This window comes from Callithrix jacchus, chromosome 2 (assembly GCF_049354715.1).
Source record: "Callithrix jacchus isolate 240 chromosome 2, calJac240_pri, whole genome shotgun sequence".
NCBI classification, from domain to species: domain Eukaryota; kingdom Metazoa; phylum Chordata; class Mammalia; order Primates; family Cebidae; genus Callithrix; species Callithrix jacchus.
The window spans coordinates 36919531-36944969 of record NC_133503.1 but is presented as its reverse complement, the minus strand read 5'-3'; the positions used below and the strand labels follow the sequence as shown (position 1 = coordinate 36944969).

The 25439-nt window shown below is 42.2% G+C and overlaps 1 protein-coding gene across 2 annotated transcripts in view; it reads left to right on the top strand.

The window, feature by feature from the left end:
- ETF1 (eukaryotic translation termination factor 1) overlaps positions 1-23551 on the top strand; it is a 35617-nt gene extending 12066 nt beyond the window's left edge. For both annotated transcript variants that reach the window (XM_002744206.7, XM_078360559.1), the window contains 9 exons: positions 10618-10793; positions 11776-11915; positions 16024-16162; positions 16752-16942; positions 18077-18206; positions 18466-18621; positions 19055-19119; positions 20836-20983; positions 21256-23551. In XM_002744206.7, coding sequence (XP_002744252.1) covers positions 10618-10793; positions 11776-11915; positions 16024-16162; positions 16752-16942; positions 18077-18206; positions 18466-18621; positions 19055-19119; positions 20836-20983; positions 21256-21338 — 1228 coding nt within the window. In that variant the 3' untranslated portion in view covers positions 21339-23551. The remainder of the gene's footprint in view (positions 1-10617; positions 10794-11775; positions 11916-16023; positions 16163-16751; positions 16943-18076; positions 18207-18465; positions 18622-19054; positions 19120-20835; positions 20984-21255) is intronic.
- Positions 23552-25439: the final 1888 nt, after the last annotated feature.

Below are 25439 nucleotides of genomic sequence, written 5' to 3'. Positions count from 1 at the left end.
AAAGACTGAGGCAGAAGAATCCTTTGAACTGGGTAGGCAGAGGTTGCAGTGACCCGAGATGGCACCACTGCACTCCAGCCTGGGCAATAGAGACTGTCTCAGGGGGAAAAAAAAAAAAAGAATCAGCTGGGCAGGGTGGCTTACGCCTGTAATCAGCACTTTGGGAGGCCGAGGTGCCTGGATCATTTGAGGTCAGAGGTTTGAGACCAGCCTGGCCAACATAGCAAAACATCATCTCTATTAAAAATAAAAGCCGGGCATGGTGGTGGGCACCTGTTATCCCAGCTACTTGGGAGTCGGAAGCAGGAGAGTTGCTCAAATCCAGAAGATAGAAGCTGCAGTGAGCCAGGATCACGGCACTGCACTCCAGCCTGGGCAACAGAATGAGACTGTCTCAAAAAGAAAGAAAGAAAAAGAATCTTTCCTATTTGAAAATTGAAACTGTCTCACCCAAAATCATCACCACCCTCACTCTCCTTATTCAGAAACTATTGAGTCAGGATGGAGGAAAAAGGGATCTTTTCTGTCTCAGCATGTATTCTTTTATTTTGCTTTTTTAGAAAGCTCTAAAAGGATTGGTGTCGGGGGAGGTTATGCAAACTGAAGTGTTCTTGAGCATTGTTGATGGTGAGCCTTGATTAAGATCCTTTCGGATCAGATGGGTATGATGATGGGTATGATGACTTGTGCCTATAACCTTAGCTCCTCAGGGAATCTGAGGTGGGAGGATCATTTGGATCCAGGAATTCAAGACCAGCCTGGGCAACACTGTGAGATCCTGTCTCTAAAAATAAAAATAAAAATTAGCTGAACGTGGTGGTACATACCTATAGTCCCAGGCTAGGGTGAGAGGATCACTTGAACCCAGGAATTTCCAGGCTACAGTGAGCTATGATTGTGCCACTGCACTCGAGCCTGAGTGACAGAGCAAGACTCCGTCTCTAAAAAAAATAAATTATCTTTTCACTTGAGTTTTGTTTGGGATTTATTTATTTGGTTTAGTTCTGTTTATTCTGTTTACAATTCCTTTTTTTCACCTATTTGATTTTTCAGAAGTTAATCCTCTGGGTGAAGCATTGATGAAAGCTTTGATAAGGGAAAGTGCCCCTAAAACCATTGAGAACAAAAAGGGATCTGAGTGCAGAGGCCCCTGGGAGCTTTGAGGGATACATTGCTGTATCTGTGTCTTGTTTTGCCCAGTTTTTACAGCTTGCATGTGAGTCATTGCTGTACCCTGTGATTCACTTGTTCTTTGATTTTGGAAGAGTAGTATAGGGATAGTAGAAAAATGGAGGAAAACTATTAGAAGTAAGTAAAGTTGTTGATTGTCTGTGTAGCCAGCATCTACTTAATGAGAGCTTTTTCGTTCTCCCCTGAAAGGTGTTCACTCAACTTTAAAAGACGGAAAGTATTCAACTTCCTTAATTTAATTTTGGGTGTTTACACAAACTGGTCTAACAGCTTTGATTGACTCGCAGGGGTGAGGATAAATGAATGTTTATCTTCTTTGGAAACTCCACTGGAAAAAGGTTAATCTGCTTGTTTTTTGGTTTTGTTTTGATAGTCTCACTCTGTTGCCCAGGCTGGAGTGCAGTGGCATGATCTCGGCTCACTGCAACCTCCACCTCCTGGGTTCAACTGATTCTCCTGCCTCAGCCTCCCAAGTAGCTGAGATTACCATCATGAGCCACCATGCCCAGCCCAATCTGCTTGTATTAAACCTAACATACAAAACCTCAGAAGTTATTAATGTAGCCTTTAAAATTTTAAAGTAAAAGCCATCCATTTAATAATCTGCATTTCCCCTCCCTAGTCAGGTGTCTTATTTTAAAGGTAAGTTCAGAAACTTAATGTTTCCCTCACATAAGGTAGGGAGGGGCATGCAGGGAAACTAGTGAAATTGTTTGAACCTAATTCAAGAGGAATAAGAAGCCAAGACTAACTTCAAGTTTTGTTTCAATTATCAATTTTGTAGAAATCTACCAAACAAAAATTCTTAGGCAAGCTACACTTTTGAGCCTTTTTTTTTTTAAGTGGAATCCTATAACAAGATTACATTCTTAGGTGTATTTGCTCCTTGGTCCTCTGGAATGTTACATGGATATAAAGTGTAAGGTTGCCCAACTGGGCTATACAGTAGGGTTGCTTAATGAATGTTTATCTTCTTAAACTATCAGCCATGGAAAGTAAGTAGCTGCTTATCTTAAGGTCATTGCTTTGCCCTCCACATCATTATCTTATTTGAAGGATTGCCTTAAGCATTTTGAGTTCTCAGTTAATTTGTCCCAAATTTCTCTCCTCTTTACCCTTAGACTTTCCAGACCTTTGGGGGTCTGGTGCCTGTTCTCCCTCATCAGCTCTGAGCCTTCACATCTGCTATCCCTTCTCATTCCATTCCCTGCTGACTGCCTGTTAAGAAACTATTCTCTGTAAGTCAGAGCATGTCAGCTTTTTTAAAAACTGACCCTTTGAGAAAGAACTTCAGTCTGGGTGCAGTGGGTCACGCCTGTAATCCTAGCACTTTGGGAGGCCAAGGCAGGTGGATCATGAGGTCAGGAGTTCAAAACCAACCTGACCAACATGGTGAAATCCCATCTCTACTAAAAATACAAAAATTAGCCAGCCGTGGTGGTGTGCACCTGTAATCCCAGCTACCCTGAAGGCCGAAGCAGGAGAATTGGTTGAACACAGGAGGTGGAGGTTGCAGTGAGCCGAGATCATGCCACTGCACTCCAGCCTGGGTGACAGAGTGAGACTCCGTCTCAAAAAAAAAAAAAACCAAAGAACTTCCTTGGTCCCTAGAGATTCAAAGAGCCCCTAGGATTGTAGGCTCCTTGAGAATTGGTTTACCAAGCATAAGACAGTAAAATGGGTACTCAAGCATTTTCTCCGTCTTTTATCTTTTCATAATACATGAGTGGACTCCTGTGTCAGGTAGGTAGAACCTGCAATCTAGATCATGATTAAAGTTCCATTTAGTTGCCCAGTGTTGCTAGCCTCTTCCAAAGCAAATGCCTTCTCTCCTCATTGGCCTGTATGTAGAGTTCGACATAACTCCAAAAGGAATTATCAAAAAGGTTTTTTGGAAATTACAGTTTAGAAGCCTAGTAAGTGTTTGTGATGGCAACTGAAGCAGTGTATCATAAATTTGCTTGATTCGTGGTTTGGCCAGAATACTTGCTCCCCTATCCAAGGGGTGGCAGCAGAGCACACACCATATTCTCCTGGGTACTGTCTTTGATTGTCTTGTAGTTTTTTGGAAAACATAGCACAAAAGTTCATGAACCGACCTTCAAGGTTTCATGTAGACAGCCAAACAGAATTCTGATTTTGGAGATGTAACTTTAGCTGCCAGTCTTGAGAGTAACTATTTTTGATAGTGGGAGGACTAGACAGCCAGCTCGTCTACTTTCAAAGAAAACTCTTTTCTGGGCTGGGTGCTATTTTGGGAGGCTGAGGCAAGCAAATGACAAGGTCAGGAGTTGGAGACCAGCCAACATGGTGAAACCCCATCTCTACTAAAAATAAAAAATTAGCTGGGTGTGGTGGTACACACCTGTAATCCCAGCTACTCCAGAGGCTAAGGCAGGAGAATTGCTTAAACCCCGGAGGTAGAGGTTGCAGTGAGCTGAGATTTGTGCCACTGCCCTCCAGCCTGGGTGATAGAGCAAGACTCTGTCTCGGGATGAGGGGTGGGAGGGAGGGAAGACAACTGTTTTCTGCCTGGAGAACCTGTGGAATTGACCACTAGGAGAAAATTTCCAGGGCAAGAGCCCTTGTAAATGAGATCCCTTTCCAATGCAAATGCTGACAATGCCATAGTACACATTTATGAAATTTTACTTTATGAAAATAAGCTTTGTATGACCCAATTACAGACATTTTCATATTTTAAACACCTGTAGTTACAAAGCCAATATAGGGGGTTTCTTTTTGTTCCCCTCACAGTGCTGCTTCTCTTCTTTCTTACTAGTCACTTAACACATAAACTCATTTAATCTGACTCTGTAACCAGCTTTCTAATTTCGTTTTCTTGCCAGCTTCCACTGGACTCTGGACAGGTGAAATTCTGTTAAAGCTGACATATTGGGTTACTGTGAGATTATGCACGCTCAGTAATTAGGGGAAAGTTTAGATGGTTCTGGCAGTCTTCCCAGTTTCTTTGACCCCCATCCATTCTCCTATGACACTAATAATTACTGCTACAATATTAAACTTGTTACATATTCTATAAGGGTATAGATCCAATAATCTATAAGGATTTCAGGAGGTAACTTTCTTATGGACTGATGAAATATCAGGTAGAAACAGTTTATAAACTGATACCACATTTTCGGTTTTGTTTGTTTTGTTTTTTGAGACAGAGTCTTGCTCTGTTGCCAGGAGTCAGGCTGGAGTGCAGTGGCGCAATCTCAGCTCACTGCAATCTCCGCCTCCTGGGTTCAAGCAATTCTCCTGCCTCAGCCTCCTAAGTAGCTGGGACTACAGGCGCATGCCACCACTCCCAGCTAATTTTTGTATTTTTTAGTAGAGACGGGGTTTCACTATGTTGGCCAGGATGTTCTCTATCTCTTGACCTTGTGATCCGCCCGCCTTGGCCTCCCAAAGTGCTGGGATTAAAGGCTTGAGCCACCGCGCCCGGCCCACATTTTCGTTTTTTAAACGGAGTCTTGCTCTGTCACCCAGGCTGGAGTGCAGTGGCACAATCTCAGCTCACTTCAACCTCTGTCTCCCAGGTTCAAGCAATTCTCTTCCCTCAGCCTCCTGAGTAGCTGGAATTACAGATGTGTGCCACCACACCCAGCTAATTTTTGTATTTTTAGTAGAGATGGGGTTTTACAGTGTTGGCCAGGCTGGTCTCCAACTCCTGGCCTCAGATGATCCACCCTCCTCGGCCTCCCAAAGTGCTGGGATTACAGGTGTGAGCCACTGCTCCTAGCCAAGTGGTACCACATTTTTTAGTTTGCTTTGTTTCATATCAGATCAATCTGCCTTCAAGATGTAAATCAGCTCAGTTTATACTGATAGCTTTTGTACTAAAGCCAGTCTTTAGATCAGGTCAGGGCAAATTTGAGACTTTTAATTTCCTATGTGTTGTAGATTTGATTCTGTATACTGCTGCCTGTTCTCCTTACAAAAGTATTAATGTTAAGATGGATTTCTTAACATAAAATTAAAATTTATTGATGATTTTGTGAAAACACAATACTTCTCAGGAAAACATGCTTTGGCTTTGGCTTTTATAGAGGCAAACTGTCAAGTTGAGACCAAGAGGCCTTAAAAGAAATACCCTGGGTCCTATATCTCTAGTCATGATGAATCTATTTTGTATACCATCTTCATATAATAAAATTAACTTCCAAAAACACAGAGAGAGAAAGAAAAGGAAAGGAAGAGGGAGGGAGGAGGAAAGGGAGGGGGAGGGAGAAGGAGAGGGTGGGGAAGGAAAAAGAAAGAGAGAAAAGGAAGGGAGACAATCTCAGCACTTTGGAAGGCAAGGTGGGCAGATCACCAGGTCAGGAGATTGAGACCATCCTGGCCAACATGGTAAAACCCCATCTCTACTAAAAATACAAAAATTAGCCCGGTGTGGTGGCGCTCACCTGTAGTCCCAGCTACTAACGAGGCTGAGGCAGGATAATTGCTTGAACCCGAGAAGTGGAAGTTACAGTGAGCTGAGATCACACTACTGCACTCCCATCTGCCATCTGGCAACAGACCAAGGCTCTTCTCCAAAAAAAAAAAAAAAAATCCTATTATGTACTGTCTGTATCGTTTTCATATACATACATATATGTATATTTAGAGACACAGTTTCACTCTGGTTTCCAGGCTGAAATGCAGTGGTATGATCACAGCTCACTGCAGCCTCAACCTCTGGGGCTTAGGTGATTCTCCCACCTCAGTCTCCCAATTAGCTGAGATATAGATAGCACATGCCACCATACTTGGCTAATTTTTGTAGAGACAGGTCTCACTATGTATTTTTTTGGTTTTTGGTTTGTTGCTGTTTTGTGACAGTCTGACTCTATTGCCCAAACTGGAGTGCAGTGGCATGATCTCGGCTCACTACACTGCAGCCTCTGCCTCCCAGGTTCAAGCAATTCTCATGCCTCAGCCTCCAGAGTAGCTGGGATTACAGGTGTGAGGCACCACATCTGACACACCCAGCTAGTCTTTGTATTTTTAGTAGAGATGAGGTTTTGCCATATTGTCCAGGATGGTCTTGAACTCCTGGACTCCAGTGATCTGCCTGCCTCAGCCTCCCAGTGTGCTGGGATTGCAGGTGTGAGCCACCACACCCGGCCAGAGTCTCACTACATTGCACAAGCTGGTCTCAAAACTCCTAGGTGCAAGCAGTTCTTTCACCACAAGCCTCACAAAGTGCTGGGATTACAGGTGCAAGCCACCTCACCCAGCCTACCTCCTTTAAAGTGCTTGATTTCACTGTTGCGCAGAGTTGTGCCACCACTAATTTTGAAATATTTCCCTTAAAAAAAGAGTAACAGTATTTCCATCAACCTAAAAACCCCTCTACCCTTTAACAATCTACATTCCTCCCTCTTTTCAGCCTCTGGCAACCACTAATCTGCTTCTGTCTCTCTAGAATGCCTATTGTGAACATTTTGTATAAATGGAACTACACAATATGTAGGGGTTTGTTTTTGTTTTTTTTGATACGAAATCTTGTTCTGTTGCCAGGCTGGAGTGCAATGGCGTGATCTTGGCTCATTGCAAGCTCTGTCTCCCAGGTTCAAGTGATTCTCCTTCCTCAGCCTCCCGAGGAGCTGAGATTATAGACACACACCACCACACCTGGCTAATTTTTGTATTTTAGTAGAGACTGGGTCTCACCATGTTGGCCAGGATGGTCTCCATCTCTTGACTTCATGAGCCATCACGCCTGGCCTGCAAAATGTGGTCTTCTGTGACAGTTTTTACTTGATGTAGTATAGGTTAATACATGTGTCATTTATTTTATTGCTGAATAGTTTTTCTTCATATGGGTGTACCACATTTTGATTATTCATTTATTAGTTGGATATATGGGTTATTTCTGGTTTTTTGGAGGTTTTTTTGTTTTTTGTTTTTTTAAATGAATAATGCCTCTGTGAACTTTCAAGCACAAGTTTTTGTGTGTTACATAATTTGTTGGTTGTTAAGAGTAGAGTGGTTGGGTCATATGGTAACTCTGTGTTTAAACTCCTAAGGACTGCCAGACTGTTTTTTGAAAGTATTGTACCACTTAACATTCCCAACAGCATTGAACAAAGATTGCAATTTCTTCACATGCTACATCTTTGTAGAAATGTCTCCTCACACCCTTTGCCTATTTTTTATTTGGGTTTTTTGTTATTGAATTATGAGTTCTTAGCCAAGCGTAGTGGCTCACGCCTGTAATCCCAGCACTTTGGGAGGTTGAGGTGGGTGGATCACGAGATCAGGAGTTCAAGACCAACCTTGCCAATATATAGTGAAACTCTGTCTCTATTAAAAAAATATATATATGAGTTCTTTACTTATTCTTTACATTCTTTACATAAATCTTAATAGATAATGTGATTTACACATATTTTCCAATTCTGTGAGTCTTTTTACTTTCTGATGGTATTCTTTGAAGTCCACAGTTGGTCTTTGTTTTTTGAGAATGAAAGCAGACTTATTAGAGAAGTTTAAAAAAAAAAAAAAAGTGGCTCCTCTGTAGAGCAGCCTAAAAGTTTTTTATTTTGAAATCCACTTAAGGTAGATCATCTAATATTTCAAATAGTCATTTGTCCGTGTTGTGTTTAAGAAAAATCAGGATGAGAAAAGAAATGAAACTTACAGTAATCCTTTTTGGAAAGGAATCACCTAGAATGAACTCTCCAGGTGATTTACATGTGCAGCAAATTCAGAACTGTTTTGGGGAAGTGCATGCTCTGAAAAATGTTAACTTATAGGCCAGGTGCAGTGTCTCACACCTGTAATCCCAGTGCTTTGGGAGGCTGAGGCAGGCGGATCACCTGAGGTCAGGAATAAGAGACCAGCCTGGCCAACACAGTGAAACCCCAACCCTACTAAAGATACAAAAAAATTAACTAGGCATGGTGGCACAGTTCTGTAATCCCAGCTACTCAGGAGACTGGGGCAGGAGAATCACTTGAACCTGGGAGACAGAGATTGCAGTGAACCGAGATGGCGCCACTGCACTCCAGCCTGGGTGACAGGAGTGAGACTCTATCTAAAAAAAAAAAATTGGCCGGGTGCAGTGGCTCACATCTATAATTCCAGCACTTTGGGAGGCCGAGGTGGGTGGATCACAAGGTCAAGAGATCGAGACCATCCTAGTCAACAAGGTGAAACCCTGTCTCTACTAAAAATACAAAAATTAGCTGGGCATGGTGGTGCGCGCCTGTAGTCCCAGCTACTGGGGAGGCTGAGGCTGGAGAATTGCTTGACCCAGGAGGCAGAGGTTGCGGTGAGCCGAGATCATGCCATTGCACTCCAGTCTGGGTAACAACAGCGAAACTCCATCTCAAAAAAAAAAAAATTATAAATGGACTGTAATTGATTTTTTTTTAATTTTTTTATTGTAAAAAATACATAACATGAAGCTTATCATCTTAACCATGTATAAGTATATAGTTCAGTAGCATTAAGTACATTCACACTATTGTACAACCAATCTCTAGGACTTTTCATCTTGTAAAACTAAAAGTGTACCCGTTAAACAACTTACTGTTTCCACCTTACTCCAGTTGCTGGCAGGTACAGTTCTACTCTCTGTCTCTACGAACTTTAACTACTCTAGGTGACCTCATGTAAGTGGAATCATACAGTATTTGTCCTTTTCTGTCTGGTTTATTTTTCTTAGCATAATGCGTTCAAGGTTCATCCATGTTGTATGTCAGAATTTCCTTCCTTCAGAACTGAATAGTATTTCACTGTGCATACACACACACACCATGTTTTTTTGTTAATCTACCAGTGGATGTTTGGGTTGTTTCTGCCTCTTGGCTATTGTGAATAATGCTGCTGTGAACATCGGTGTGCAAGTATACCAGTGTCCTCTCAGACTCTTGGGTATATAATTGGAAGTGGAATGGCTAGATCAAAGGGTAATTAGATGTTTAAATTTTATTTATTTATTTATTTATTTTGAGGAGCTACCACACTTGATGGCTGTACCATTTTATATTCTTGAGACAGTCTTATACTGTTGCCCTAGCTGGTGTCCAGTGGCTAATCATAGCTCATTGCAGTTTCTAACTTCTGAGCTTGAGTCATCCTTCTGCCTTCGCCTCCCGAATAGCTAGAGGATACAGGCCTGCATCATGTCCAGCTAATCTTTTATTTTTTTGTATACATGGGGGTCTCACTATGTTTCCCAGGCTGTTCTCTAACTCCTGGACTCAAGTGATCCTCCTACCTCAGCCTCCCAAAGTGCTGGGATTACAGTCGTGAGCCACTGTGTTTGCTTTACGTACAACTAGGAATTTTCTAATGAAGTGTTTCTTGACTGGTAGTGATTATGAGTGTCTTTGGAAGTTGTAGATAAAAAAATATGTTGCTAGCATTGGTCTTGAAATTTAAAAGGGGCTTAAAAATGGGTTGGTTGGCTGGGCGCGGTGGCTCACACCTATAATCCCAGCACTTTGGGAGGCCGAGGCGGGTGGATCACGAGGTCAAGAGATCGAGACCATCCTGATGAACATGGTGAAACCCCGTCTCTACTGAAAATACAAAAGTTAGCTGGGCATGGTGGCACACGCCTGTAGTCCCAGCTACTCGGGAGGCTGAGACTAGAGAATTGCTTGACAGGAGGCAGAGGTTGCAGTGAGCCGAGGTCGTGCCATTGCACTCCAGCCTGGGTAACAAGAGTGAAACTCTGTCTCAAAAAAAAAAAGGGTTGGTAACTGGCCAGAAGAGACTTCCCATGTGGCAGGGCCTTGATGGTATCTTCCATAGGTCAGATTTTGGTCCTCTGTTGTAGTTCTAAAAATGTGAATTTGGGCACTCAGAATTTATCAGTCTATCAGTCATCCTCCTTTTAATCAAACTCAAATGCAATTAATATATTGCCATTTAAAGAGAATGAGTTTGTGTGTGAGAGAGAGAGATTTCATAACTGGGACATTGCTGTGACTTCCAGCGTTATCCTTTCCCATTGTTAGGGTGTATAAGGTGCTAAATTCATGATTACAAATATGTCTAGACTTTGGAAAGACTCATTGCATCATCCCGTCATGGTATCTCTCCCTCAAGAACCACCACATTTGAAGGCTCTCCCATGGACAGATTCACTACCAAATTCCAGCCTGTTGACATTCCTTATCATAGATAGCTTCTTTCTTTATTCTTGGGAAGTGAGATGTTTCTCAACTATCTCTCCAGCTGCATTCTTTACATAAGTAATCTCTGTATTCTGTCAAATTGAGCACTAGATTCTGAACGCTGTTTCTAACTCTGGGTATACTTTCATAAACAAGACTAGTATAATTCCTGCCTTACTCCTTTGAAATTGACCTGTTTACATACTTTGGGGGGCATCTCCCTCTAGCTTGCTTTTACCAGAGAGAAACATGAGTTTACTTATGTGATGTTTGAACCCCTAATGAGTTATTCTTTCTTCCACAGCAATGGCACCAGCATGATATCCTTGATCATTCCTCCCAAAGACCAGATTTCACGAGTGGCAAAAATGTTAGCAGATGAGTTTGGAACTGCATCTAACATTAAGTCACGAGTAAACCGCCTTTCAGTCCTGGGAGCCATTACATCTGTACAACAAAGACTCAAACTTTATAACAAAGGTAATCTGGAGTTTGCTCCTTTTCCTTCTGTACATGTCTTGGTTACCTTTTATACTGTGATCCTGCTGTAGTGCTTTGTTCACTAATGTTTCCTTCAGTCAGCCATCATCAATGTCTCTTTAGCCTTGGTGGTTAGCTTGTTTTCTTTTTTGTTTATTGAAAATTCAGTAGGCCAGGCGCATTGGCTCAAGCCTGTAATCCCAGTACTTTGGAAAGCTGAGGCAGGTGGATCACTTAAGGTCAAGAGTTCGAGACCAGCCTGGGCAACATGGTGAAACCTCATCTCTACAAAAAATACAAAAGTTACCCAGGCCTGGTGGCACACACCTGTAGTCCCATCTACTCGGGAGACTGAGGCAGGAGAATTGATTGGACTCAGGAGGTGGGGGTTGCAGTAAGCCAAGATCTCCCCCCACTGTACACTACCCTGGGTAACAGAGTGAGACATTGTCTCAATTTTTATTTATTTATTTTTCTTTTTCTTTTGATGAGACATAATCTCGCTCCGTCACCGAGGCTGGAGTGTGATGATACGATTTTAGCTTATCACAAGCCTCCCAGGTTCAAGCAATTCTTCCACCTCAGCCTCTCAAATAGTGGGGATTACAGGTGCCTGCCACCACGCCTGACTAATTTTTGTCTTTTTAGTAGAGATGGGATTTCACCATGTTGGCCAGACTGGTCTTTAACTCCTGACCTCAGGTGATCCGCCTGCCTTAGCCCCCCAAAATACTGGGATTACAGGCATGAGCCACTATGCCCAACCTATTTACTATACTTCAAAGAATAAATCCTACTGAAACATTTCAGAGGAAGTTTTAAAATTAGGGAGAGAGTTCTGCCTGAGAGAGTTCAGGCTTTTTCTGCTTTATTTAAATTATGACTTAAAGGATCAGGCAGGAAAAATGGCTATGGGAACATTTTCTGTTAATTGAGGAAAATTGGGTGTGGAGTAAAGTAAAGTAAACTGTGTTTTTTGCAGTACCTCCAAATGGTCTGGTTGTTTACTGTGGAACAATTGTAACAGAAGAAGGAAAGGAAAAGAAAGTCAACATTGACTTTGAACCTTTCAAACCAATTAATACATCATTGTATTTGTGTGACAACAAATTCCATACAGAGGTAAGAAGTTCAAGACCAGGACATTTTCATCACTCTAGAATTCTTTCCCCGTAACCATTAGCAATCACTCCCCCATCCTTCCCACTCACTTCTCTCATTCTAGACAACAACTAATACATTTTCTTTCCACAGATTTGCTTGTGCTGAGCTTTTTTTTTTTTTTTTTTTCTTAAGACAGGGTCTTGCTCTGTTGCCCAGGCTGGAGTGCAGTGGTGCAATCTCACCTACTGCAACCTCCACCTCATGGGTTCAAGCAATTCTCCTGTCTCAGCATTGTGAGTAGCTGGGATTACAGGTGTGTGACCACCACACCTGGCTAATTTATTTGTGTTTTTTAGTAGAGATGGGGTTTCACCATATGGGTCAGGCTGGTCTTGAACTCCTGACCTCAGATAATCCACTTGCCTCACCCTCCCAAAGTGTTGGGATTACTGGTATGAGCCACTGCGCCTGGCCTGGACATTTTATATAACAGAATTGTACAGTTTGTGGCTTTTTTTTTTTAAGACAGAGTTTGACTCTTGTCACCCACGCTGGAGTGCAATGGCACGATCTCGGCTCATTGCAACCTCCACCTCCCAGGTTCAAGTGATTATCCTACCTCAGCCTCCTGAGTAGCTGGAGTTACAGGCATCCGCCACCACCCCGCCCAGCTAATTTTTTGTATTTTCTTTAGTAGAGACGGGGTTTCTCTGTGTTGGCCAGGCTGGTCTCAAACGCCTGACCTTGTGATCTGCCCACATCAGCCTCCCAAAGTGCCGGGATTACAGGTGTGAGCCACCGCGCCTGGCCTATTACTTTATGCTTTTAAGGTTCCTTGTGGTAGCATTCATCAGTATACTTTATTCCTTTTTATTACCAAGTAATATTCCATTGTGTGCATATATGCCATGTTTTATATATCTTTTCATCTTTGAACATTTGGGTTGTTTCCACTGTTTGGCTCTTTCGACTAATGCTGCTGTGAACATTCATGGACAAGTTTTTGTGTGATTGCACGTTTTCATGTTTCTTGGATTTGTTGAATTTCGTAGATTATATAGTAATTATGTTTGACCTTTTAAGAAGTTGCTAGACTGTTTTCCAAATAGTTGGACCATTTTACACAGCTGCCTATTTTCAAAAAGTAAGGCAGTTCACATTTATTATGCATGTTTTGAGACAGAGTCTCACACTGTCGCCCAGGCTGGAGTGCAGTGGCACAATCTCAGCTCACTGCAACCTCCATCTCCATGGTTTCAGCGATTCTTTTGCCTCAAGCCTCTTGAATAGCTGGGATTACAAGTGTGCACCAACACACCTAGCTAATTTTTTGTATTTTTTTTAGTAGAGATGGAGTTTTGCCATGTTGGCAAGGCTTGTCCCAAACTCCTGGCCTCAAGTGATCTGCTCACCTCAGCCCAAAGTGTGTGTGTGTGTGTGTGTGTGTGTGTGTGTGTGTGTGTGTGTTTTATTTTTGTGGATACATAGATGTATATATTTATGCAGTACATGAGATGTTTTGATACAGGCATGCTATGTGAGATGCCACACTGTGGAATATAGGTTACCCATTTCCTCAAGCATGTATCCTTTGTGTTACAAAGAATTCAGTTACATTCTTTTAGTTATTGCACTCAGTTTTCACATGTTTTTAGTAGCAGAACTGTAAGAAGTCATTTTCTCCCCTGCCCCCATGAAACTTTTGAGTGACAAAGCTGCCATAAGATGAACTGTAATGGTGGAAAGGAAACCTCATTAGAGTGACCTAAATCAGTCAACAGTAGAACAATCAAGAATTCACAGCTGGCTCCTAGTTCAGTCTCTTGCCTTTCATCGACCTAGGAAAAAACCTCTACAGTGAAATTAGAACTGACATTTGTCGACAGTTTACAATGGGTGGTTTTTGCTTACTTGATGGGAAGTCCGTTTATAGTTGGATCTTAGTCGACTGCATAGACAATCCAGACTTTTCTCTTCACTACCACACTCTTGCTTATGACAGAGCGTTCATCTTAGCCACTGAAACCACTTACCTGTATCTGGTTGGATAAAAGCAGATTTTGAATCTTGTTGATTTAAACAGTGGCAGCTACCCATGTTGTATAGCTTTTAGCTCATTTACTGAGTTAGACTTGTTGGCTTTTTTCCAAACCTTAACTCCTTTTCTAAGATACTGTTTAATCTTGCTAGCTTTGTACATTTTAGCTTTAACAGAGAGGGTTATATCCTGTTTATCAGGGTAGTTCTACATTCTAACAAGAGATAAGCCTATTCCCTGATAAGCAGATTTATTGAAACTTCAATCTACCTAACAAGTCATTTTGATAAGGCTTTATTATTAATGTGCACTATTAATATCTTTCTCTCCCCCCACAAGACTGAATCTTTGCTCTGTTGCCCAGGCTAGAGTGCAGTGGCATGATCTCAGCTCCTTGCAACCTCCACCTCCCGAATTCAAGTGATTCTCCTGCCTCAGCCTCCTGAGTAGCTGGAATTACAAGTGTGCACCACCACACCCAGCTAATTTTTGTATTTTTAGTAGATGAGATTTCACCATGTTGGCTAGGCTGATGGTCTCAAACTTCTGACCTCAAGTCATTCGCCCACCTTGGCCTCCCAAAGTGCCATTGCAGGCATGAGCCACCACACCTGGCCACAATATTTATGTCTTAATGCTGACTATCTAGCATCATTTTGTTAAAGATGGATTCTTAGTTGATCCATCTGTTTTCTAATCAGTTATTGAAGGGGCTATTTTCTTAGTTAAAATGGAATGAATAAGGCCAGGTGTGGTGACTAACAACTATGTAATCCTAGCACTTTGGGAGGCCAAGACAGGAGGATCATTTATAAAAATTGAATGGAATGGGTAACAATTTCTTACTTCCAAAGAAATTGTCCCCTAGCAATTAGAAATCTACTAAGCATATAGTATTCTAATTCCATCATGAGAAATCTATGTCCCAGGACCGTTCAATATTTTCTCTTCGGGAAGGTATAAATAATGGGGATATAAAGTTAACATAGAAGGAAGATTTTCCTCATAAAACTCAGAATCACTAACTGTAACACCTTTAAAGTCACGGTGGCTTATGCCTGTAACCCCGGCACTTTGGGAGGCTAAGGCAGGAGGATTATTTGAGTCCAAGACTTCGAGGCTGCAGTGAGGTATGATGGCCACTGCACTCCAGCCTGGCCAGCAAAGTGAGACCCTATCTCAAAAAAAAAAAAAAAGGAATGAGTTAAAAGTTTTTTGTTTTTTGAAATAGGGTCTCTGGATCTGTCACCCAGGCTGGAGTATTGTGGCACAATCTTGGCTCACTGCAACCTACACCCCTCAGGCTGAAGCCGTTCCAAGTAGCTGGGGCTACAGGCACTCGCCACCTAGGCCACCTAATTTTTGTGGTGTTTTTTATGTTTTGCTATTGTTGCCCAGGTCAGTCTCAAACTCCTGAGCTGAAGTAATCCACCCGCTGTGGCCTCCCAAAGTGCTAGGATTACATGTGTGAGCCACCGCACCCAGCCCAGAACTCTATATTATAAAACTGAAACTCTATACCCATTGAGCAATAATTCCTTGGTCCCTCCTTTTTTTTTTTTAGCCCCTGGCAACCACCATTCTACTTTTTGTCCCTGATTTTGATTACTCCGGGTACCTCATATAAGTGGAATCATACAGTATTTGTATGACAGGCTTTTTTGACAGGCTTATTTCACTTAGCATGTATTCAAGTTTCATCCCTTTTATAGCATGTTTCAAAATTTTCTTCCTGTTTGAGGCTGAGTAGTATTCCATTATATTGATAATACCACATTTAAACTGCTGTGTGTAATACTGCTATAAACATGAGCATGCAGATATCTTTGTGATCTTATATTTACATGCCCATGTCAGATACGTTGAAAAGCTTTTCACATAGATATCATTCCTTATTTCCTTGTTGGGTTCAAATTTGTCCATAAGAGTTACATGTTTATAACTGAAGTCTATAAATTATTCCATAGTATGGTTTTCCACAGTGCTAATAACAGTGGAGGGAAAGGTCTTGTATATGTCCTTTCAGAGTTGTTCTGACCTTAGCAAAGCTTTGGGATTCACTGTGTGGTACTTGTGTTTGCTTTTCAGGCTCTTACAGCACTACTTTCAGATGATAGCAAGTTTGGATTCATTGTAATAGATGGTAGTGGTGCACTTTTTGGCACACTCCAAGGAAACACAAGAGAAGTCCTGCACAAATTCACTGTGGATCTCCCAAAGAAACACGGTAATAGAGGAGGAGAACATGAACCCACTTACTTTATGTCTAGCAATGAGAAAACAGTATGATGGGCCAGGCGGGTGGATCACGAGGTCAGGAGTTCGAGACTAGCCTTGCCAAGATGGTGAAACCTTGTCTCTACTAAAAATAGAAAAAGTAGCCGGGCACAATGGCAGGTGCCTGTAATCCCAGCTACTTGGGAGGCGGAGGCAGGAGAATCACTTGAACCCAGGAGGCAGAGGTTGCAGTGAGTCAACATCACGCCACTGCACTCTAGCCTGGGCAGCAGAGTAAGACTCCGTCTCAGAAGAAAACAGTATGATGTGAGGGAAATGAATCCAAATGATGGGGAGAGAAGAAGTCTCCAGGAATGACTGATGTATGACTCATTGGTGCTTAAGGCTCTTCTGTTGACATAGAATTAGTAGTCACTCTCTGAAAACAAGTAGCAGTTTATGCTAAATGTTTAGTTAAGGGAATGGTGATTTTTCTTTTTTTCTTGGATGATGACATGATTGATTATTTTAGTTTTAATTTGAAGACATCTTGTAGTTCTTAATAATTGCCTTTTTCTCTTGCTACTTTTGTGTCAAAGGTAGAGGAGGTCAGTCAGCCTTGCGTTTTGCCCGTTTAAGAATGGAAAAGCGACATAACTATGTTCGGAAAGTAGCAGAAACTGCTGTGCAGCTGTTTATTTCTGGGGACAAAGTGAATGTGGCTGGTCTAGTTTTAGCTGGATCTGCTGACTTTAAAACTGAACTAAGTCAATCTGATATGTTTGATCAGGTAAGTAAGAAGTAGATGCTCTGTTATGTAAGTCCCTAGGTGGGAGCAGGCAAGTCCCTGTGTGAGCACTAGAACACACACATCTTTTTAAAATTCCCTGGGTTAAAAACCTACCTCTGAGTTAAATGGTGGCAGGTTTACAGGTGTTTATAGGAAACATTCCCCTGTGCTTTTCTGGGCCCCTTCTCTTCTGAAATCAGCCATTTTTAGGTGGGCTCCTTATGGATCCTGTGGAGATCCCTGGTTTAGTTTAGTTGGGTTGTCAGAATTGGCTGTAGAATGGAGTTTGATTTCAGAGAAACTAGAATGTGTTCCTTTTCTTTTTCTGATTTATTCTTGGAGATATATAGCAGCAAAGCTCTCAGCAATATGACAGCTGATTCAGCCTAAAGCATTTAATCTAGGAGGATCTGTTGGTTTATAATACATGGGCTCAGCCATAATACATTTCCAAGGTATTTTTCTGGAGGAAGTTGCCTTGTGGTAGAAATTGCCTTAAATTTTTTGGGTTTTGTTTTTTGTTTTTGTTCTTGTTTTTTGGAGACCAGGTCTCGCTCTCTCGCCTAGACTGGAGTGCAGTGGTGCAATTATAGCTCACTGCAGCCTCGATCTCCTGGGTTCAAGTGATCCAGCTCAGCCTCCCAAGTAGCAGGGACTATAGTCATGTGTCACTGTGCCCAGCTAATTTTTGTACTTTTTGGTAGACATGGGGTTTCACCATGTTGCCTAGGCTGGTCTCAGAATTCCTGGACTTAAGCTGTCTGCCTGTCCCAGCCTCCCAAAGTGCTGGGATTAGAGGTGTGAGCCACCGTACCCAGCCCATCTTAACCTCTGCTACCTTATTTGCCAGGAGCCAGTGATTCCCCTTTTCCTTTACAAGAACTTATTTTTGTTTGCACTTAAAGAGTTATCCTGTAGTAGGTCTAATAAAATGTCTAATGTGATTAGCTGGGAAAGTTTACCCTGGCAGTGCTGTTCACTGTAAGAGCAGCTTTTTATTAAATTGGGCTCCTTTCTCATACTTAGACTTCAGCGACCATAATGCTGAGCTTTGCATACCTTTAAGAGGTAGTGGGTTTCGGTAAAGGTGTTTTGAAGTACTAATAATATATATATTTTTTTTTTGTATGTCAGAGGTTACAATCGAAAGTTTTAAAATTAGTTGATATATCCTATGGTGGTGAAAATGGATTCAACCAAGCTATTGAGTTATCTACTGAAGTCCTCTCCAACGTGAAATTCATTCAAGAGAAGAAATTAATAGGTATAAGTGAAATGCAACTACATATTCCGTGAAATGTTTTGTTTTTGGAGGGGGTGTGTGTATGCATATGTATGTATGTACATGATTGTATGAGACAAGGCATCAAAAAGGTAAAAAGAGAGGAATTTAGCATTTTTATTAACACTTTTGCCTCAGTGAAAGCATTATTTTTTATCTTCTTTAGTCATTAGGTCAAGTAGGTGTGTTTGTATCTAAGAAAATTTTAATGTATGTTCTATTGACTTGTCCCTAATCACAGGACGATACTTTGATGAAATCAGCCAGGACACGGGCAAATACTGTTTTGGCGTTGAAGATACACTAAAGGCTTTGGAAATGGGAGCTGTAGAAATTCTAATAGTCTATGAAAATCTGGATATAATGAGATATGTTCTTCATTGCCAAGGCACAGAAGGTAGGAGAATTAGAAAATAAAGTTGGTTGAAAAAAGAAAATAAAGTTGGTATTTCTTACTGACCCAGGAAGCCTGGGGTGGAGATTTGGGGGAAGGTGGCTGATTTCAGGAACAATCAGAAAGTAGATCTACCCCTTGTTCCCCGCTCCTTCAGTCCGTAGCACATTCCTGCATAGATTTTTCTGCTTGAACTGTTTAATGTCTACTTAAGATTGTTAAATCTGCCCAGGACTGCATCTTGAACATCTCTGATGTTTCTTATGGTTAAAGCATTGTACCTAGTAGACACTCAATGTATGCTAACATGCTTATGGAAAAAAGGTTGAGAGATCAAGTCCCTGAGCCCTTTTCTCATCTAATCTCAACTTATGGAGCTTATACAGATTAGTATATGAGAGCCAAGTTAACATATTTTTTCCTCCTAATACTACAGAGGAGAAAATTCTCTATCTAACTCCAGAGCAAGAAAAGGATAAATCTCATTTCACAGACAAAGAGGTATGTGATTATTTTCTTGGTTTGATGATATATGCAAGCATAAATCCATGTGTTAGAGTACACTGGGAGTGTAGAGGGTCAGCCTTGGGAAACCAAACCACATATTAATTGGGGTTGTTGGGGGACTGTAGGAAGTGATCATCTCTGATTCCAGGGAGGGAGGCCAAATCATAGTTACTGCAGCCTATTTTTGTTGTTTTGTTTTTTGGAGACAGGCTGACTCTGTCACCCAAGCCGGAGTACAAAGGCACGATCTTGGCTCACTGCAACCTCAGCCTCCTAGGCTCAAGCAATCCTCTTGCCTGAGCCTTTCTGTACACTACCTTGCCCAACTAACTTTTGAATTTTTTATGGAGATGGGTTTTCATCATGTTGCCCGGGCTGGTCTTGAACTCCTGAGCTCAAGCAGTCTGCTTACCTCAGTAGCCTCCCAAGTGGTGGGATTACAGGCATGAGCCATCATGCCCGGCCTACTTCAGCCTCTGTTTGAGGTACAGTCCTGGTCTGTCACCCAGGATGGATGCAGTGGCACAATCATAGATTATTGGAGATGGGGTTTCACCATGTTGGCCAGCCTGGTCTCGAACTCCTGACCTCAGGTGATCCACCGCACCCAGCCACTTGACTAATTTTTTTAATAAAAACTGGGTCTTGGCCGGCCGTGGTGGCTCACGCCTGTAATCCCAGCATTTTGGGAGGCCAAGGCAGGTGGATCACAAGGTCAAGAGATCGAGACCATCCTGGTCAACATGGTGAAACCCCGTCTCTATTAAAAATACAAAAATTAGCTGGGCATGGTGGCGCGCGCTTGTAGTCCCAGCTGCTCGAGAGGCTGAGGCAGGAGAATTGCTTGAACCCAGGAGGCAGAGGTTGTGGTGAGCCGATATTGCACCATTGCACTCCAGCCTGGGTAACAAGAGTGAAACTACGTCTCAAAAAAAAAAAAAAAAAAACTGAGTCTTGCTGTGTTCATCAGGCTGGTATTGAATTCCTGGGCTCAAGTGATCTTCCTGCCTTGGTCTTCCAAAGTGGTGAGATTACACACCAGACCCACTATGCCTGGCCTGTTTTTGTTTTGTGTTTTTAATTAGTTAAGCAATCAGGAAAAATTTCTTTATCCTTGAAATCATTAATAGAGAGGAAAATTTACTTTGCATAATGTCTCTCCTGCACTGTGAAACCTGTGCTGCTTTCTTCACTTTATCATCTCTTTAACTGTAGTGGCTTCTCTGGTTTGCTCTAAATGCATCACCACAGTTTAAAGTATCACACTCCCTTATGAGATAGGTTTAAATCATACCTTCCTCAAATTCTGATTTGAAGAGCTTTGTTCTTTACAAGGCTGCTCCCAAAAGTAGTCCTGGCATGTCTCTTCTGGGCCATTCAATGAGTGCTGCTTAGAGATAAGATACTACAACAGCCTGACTTCTAGAGTCAACAATGGGAATCATAAGCTGAAAACCCAGAGTGTTTGTGTTGACATTTCATTGCTGAGGATAGAGCCTGAGGAGAGAAGTGTTGTTTGAAATAATCTGAATTTATCTGCTTATGTCCATTATGTTATCAAAACCAGAGATTACTTACAGACTTTACACACAGACAGACATGTAAGTGGGAGGATGAGAGCGATGGTTGGGCAAGGGGCTGTGAGAGGGCCTAATAAGCCTTGATAATATCCTAATCCCCCATTTTTGTATCTCATGGTCACCCCTATAGACCGGACAGGAACATGAGCTTATTGAGAGCATGCCCCTGTTGGAATGGTTTGCTAACAACTATAAAAAATTTGGAGCTACGTTGGAAATTGTCACAGATAAATCACAAGAAGGGTCTCAGTTTGTGAAAGGCTTTGGTGGAATTGGAGGTGAGTAGAAAATCAGCAAACCAAACTTAAAACCAGGGTCTCAGGCCAAGGCCCCTCCTGGTTCACCCTGCTTCAGGTGAGGTGCTCATTATCTACTGAGATGGGTAATTGAGGCAGCAGGTGCAGGTTCCTGATTTGGATCAATGTTTTTTATTACCTCTTCTATAATTCTGCAAGAGAATAGGGCTTCCCTTATTAGAGTGACCAGCCCCCCTACACCCAATGGCCCATTCCATGAACACGGTAATTTACCTTTTGGTTTGTTTCCCCAGGTATCTTGCGGTACCGAGTAGATTTCCAGGGAATGGAATACCAAGGAGGAGACGATGAATTTTTTGACCTTGATGACTACTAGGTAGTCGACATGGGTCCGGCAAAACGTGCCTCACCCTCCAGCATCCAACCCAAGGAGCATACCCATGGTGGAATCCAAACAGATCCCTGCCTTACAATTGGAACATTTCCAGAACTTAATCCATGAGCATTGGATATTGAAAAGAAACCGAAACAAAACCAGACCCAACCCTACACTTTGGTTTGTCATGGTGTCAGCGCAGCAGCCTACAACTAAGTTCCTAAATGCCACTTTGGACTAATTTAAAAAAGAATCCCAGTTTTTACTTTTACTCGATGGTGAAATTGGTTGCTCTTGTATTTTATGAAAAAAAAAAAATGATTTTTTTAACCTTCATACATAGAAGCAAAAATACTTTAACTGCTGTAAACCTTCAAAAGTTAATAGAAGTGAGATCATACTGGTTTGTTTCTTATTTTGATTGGAGAAAAAATTAAATTGCTGCATTTCGCAGTGACCCATTTACATGGCATTCTCAGCTTAGACTGCATAAGAAGAAATACATGTGGTGAAATGTTGGAACCATTTCTCTCTTGGTCTCTGTTTAATGTTGAAAGGGTGAGCTAATAGGAGGCAATTTCAACTTCACTCCCTCACGCTACCCCGTCCCCCTCCAGACTGGCAGTTTCAAGGATGCAAATTGCATTGCAAAATCAAACTGACTCATGAAGCATTTGGGCCAGTGCACTGTTTACTTCCATCTGTTTGCAGACACATTTGTGCCCAGCATTTGGGAGCCTTTTGTATCGATGTTCTGACAAAGGTCCCTATAACCTTAACCTACTCGAAACCAGTTTGGGATGGATATGATGGGGCTTCTGTGCTCTTGCTGGGATTGGGAGAATAAAACATGCAATTTAAGTGGAAGCGAAGAAATTTAAAGAGGATTTTCTTTTGCTTGGGTCAGTCCTTGTTAAAAGGGAGGTGGACGTATTTTCCTTGTGTTGGATGGCATGAGATTATGTGAATGTTTTGATTTATTAAAATGAACTGCAAGGTTTTTCACAGGAACGACAGACATGTATGACTGCATGTAATTATAAACTCCTGACCTCCTGGTGGGGTTGGAGCATCTGTTTCAAATGTGGGACTTATAAGCACCTCTCACACGAGAAATTAGGGGCGGGAGGGAAGGGATGGATCACAGCTTCTGGCACCATGGACTTTAAGACCATGTTGGATCCAAAAGTTGGCCTGAAACGCTGAAGCTTATGCTTCCCAGCTGGCCTGTAAGTCAGACTTGAACCCAGCTGATATGCAAGGTCATGGCGTGCCCGAGGTGGTGACAGTGAACAAAGTGTATAGTATGTGCCCAGTGGTAGCAATGGAAAAAAGTATACCAAATGGACTTTGAAGGACCAAAGGTTTTAAAAGTCAATTGGTATCATCTCCACACTGACTAGGGTAGTGGGGTACATTTGGTTTTCAAATTGGGTACTTTTAACACTTTAGTGCCTGACTGCTGTTCTTTACTGACTTGATTCAGTCACTCGTAGCTTTATTGGTCTGAACCAGCTCCTTGTTCCCAGGTTACAGACCTGCCTATCGTTCCAATAATCCTGTTTCACTTGAATGAAGGGAGTATGTCTTAAATGTAAAGTTTCTGGTTCTCACACTGTACTCTGAGGTCCAAATACTGTCTGTCAATGTGTAACCTGGTGTCTCAACCCCCAGTGAGAAGAGTTGATTCTTTGGTGTTCACCAACGTGGGAGACTTCACCGGAACAGGCTTTTTTGCTTTGGGCTCTGCTATTTGTTTGCAGAACACCCAAGAGCAAGCAAACATGCTCTCTTCACAGCAGTACCTTAGGGTTTTGCCATTGTAAATGGGTCTGATGTGATATGACAAGACCAGAGAAATTGGATGTAAATTTACATTTTTGAATATGCTTGTTGTTTCACATGATACATTTAGGGTATGCAGCTCCTTTTGTAGTTTTTATTTTTACTATTTAAGTTTGGAAATGATGCCAAATTTTTGTATTTCTTTAATCAATGTGTTCTCTTCGGTGATATATATTGCATTATATATTGATGTGTGTATCAATATATATTGATATGTATTACACTTACACATACAAACACAAATAAGAGGGGGTGAAAACCGTAGCCTTTGCATTCTCTATAGCCTCTGCAGAGAGATCCTAAGCAGCAAAATCTTGGTGTTGTGATGTACAGAAATGGAGAAGAGTATTAAACCATATTTAAGAATATACTTTGTGTGCTTGAGATTTTTTAGGACTGTTCTAGAAAGGCCTGAACTGTGGAGACTGAGTTCTCCAAGGCATACCTCAGATGAGTCATGGCCAGTAGCATTTCAGCCTTGGATTTGAGTTGTGTACATTTGTCTATGGAAAGGTATATGCAAAGTTTTTCTTAGATCCCAGAATTACACTAGAGGAAGATGGTTCAGGTTGCTGGCTCAAACTGATTTATATTCTCCCCCGTTCTACATGCATGCCAAAGAGAATCTTGCCCTTTTTTTTTTTTTTTTTGAAACGGAGTTTTGCTCCTGTTACCCAGCCTGGAGTGCAGTGGCATGATCTCAGCTCACCACAACCTCTGCCTCCTGGGTTCAGGCAGTTCTCCTTCCTCAGCCTCTTGAGTAGCTGGGACTACAGGCACATGCCACCATGCCCAGCTAATTTTTTTGTATCTTTAGTAGAGACGGGGTTTCATCATGTTGATCAGGATGGTCTCAATGTCTTGACCTCATGATCCACCCGCCTCGGCCTCCCAAAGTGCTGGGATTACAGGCGTGAGCCACCGCATCTGGTGCCTTTTTTTTTTAAGGTATGTTAAGTATATTATCCCAAAACCCAACATACCATGGAGGTAGATGTACCCAATTTTACAGGTGATGAAATGGAACAAAAGGTAGCAGCCCTTTAGTGGTAACACCAAAATTTTATCCCGAGCCTTATTCCAAAGTTCTGGCTTTTTGTCTTTGAGTCCTGTAATAGAATGGTCCAGATGGAAGAGCAGAAGCTAGGCCTGGGCTCTCTCCCTCCCATGCTTCTTCATGTTACATACCTTAGACTGTGTAGGAGACTAGTAGCCCATTCAAGAGCAGGTCAGGGGCTCGTCCAGTGAGCAGGGCTGCTAGGCCAGGTTCAGAGCAGAAGAGGATTTGTTTTCCCCTAAGGTTGAGGTGCTTAGAGAGCCTCTTTGGTAGTTTAAGAAGCCTAGTTGAGCCAAGGTGGTGTGTGGTTTGCTTTCTCCAGGTTTGAGAAAACTTTTAAATAAAATTGACCAGTAATGGCACTTAGCCTACATTCACCCATTTTCTCACCTGATCTAGATGATAGCCCTGACGATGAAACTCAATCACGAGCTGGGAAGGGGCGAACATGCCTGTGCTGGTAGAAGTGTAATTTTCCCTCTTAATGCATCTCTAGGCGCTGTTCTTGAAGACAAAATTGTTGGAAGACAGCACAGTGGTGCAGAATGTATGGGCTGTGGTCTTTGCCTGTCTGGGCCTGCAGCACTTGCTCTCTTTTGTTCTCTGGCTACAAGTCTCATGCCATGACACTCCCAGACAAGCACAGTGGATTCAGGGCTGAGTGCCAAAGTGGAATTTAAGCCTCATGCCAGCTTCTCCCTTGTTGCCAATTTGAGTGAATGCCAGCTGGGATTCCTACCTGTCAAGTCCAGTCCTGATAGGACTGGGTCTCAGGGGACCTGGGAACTGGTCAGCCAAGTGGCATGGGAGCATCCCATCAGAGCTAGGAAAGCCAGGCACAGTTGTTTGATTGCTCTGTAGCAGTTGGGTGTTGCAGGTTGCTGAGGGTGTGGCTGAAGAGCAGGAACTAGAGCTACAGGTGAAAACAATTGATCACCTCCAGGGTTCTCTGTAAATGAAGTCTAAACCCTGTCTGGGTGAATTCTGTTTCAGATACAGCCATCTCCAGGAGTCCTTCCCTGAAACTGGCAGGCTTACCAGGGGTTTAGCTAAGAACCCAGAACCAAACAAGAGTCAAGAAAAGCCCTGGTTGTGCTGGGCACTGTGGCTCACGCCTGTAAACTCAACACTTTGGGAGACCAAGGTGGATCACCTGAGGTCAGGAATTCAAAATCAGCCTACCCAACATAGTGAAACCC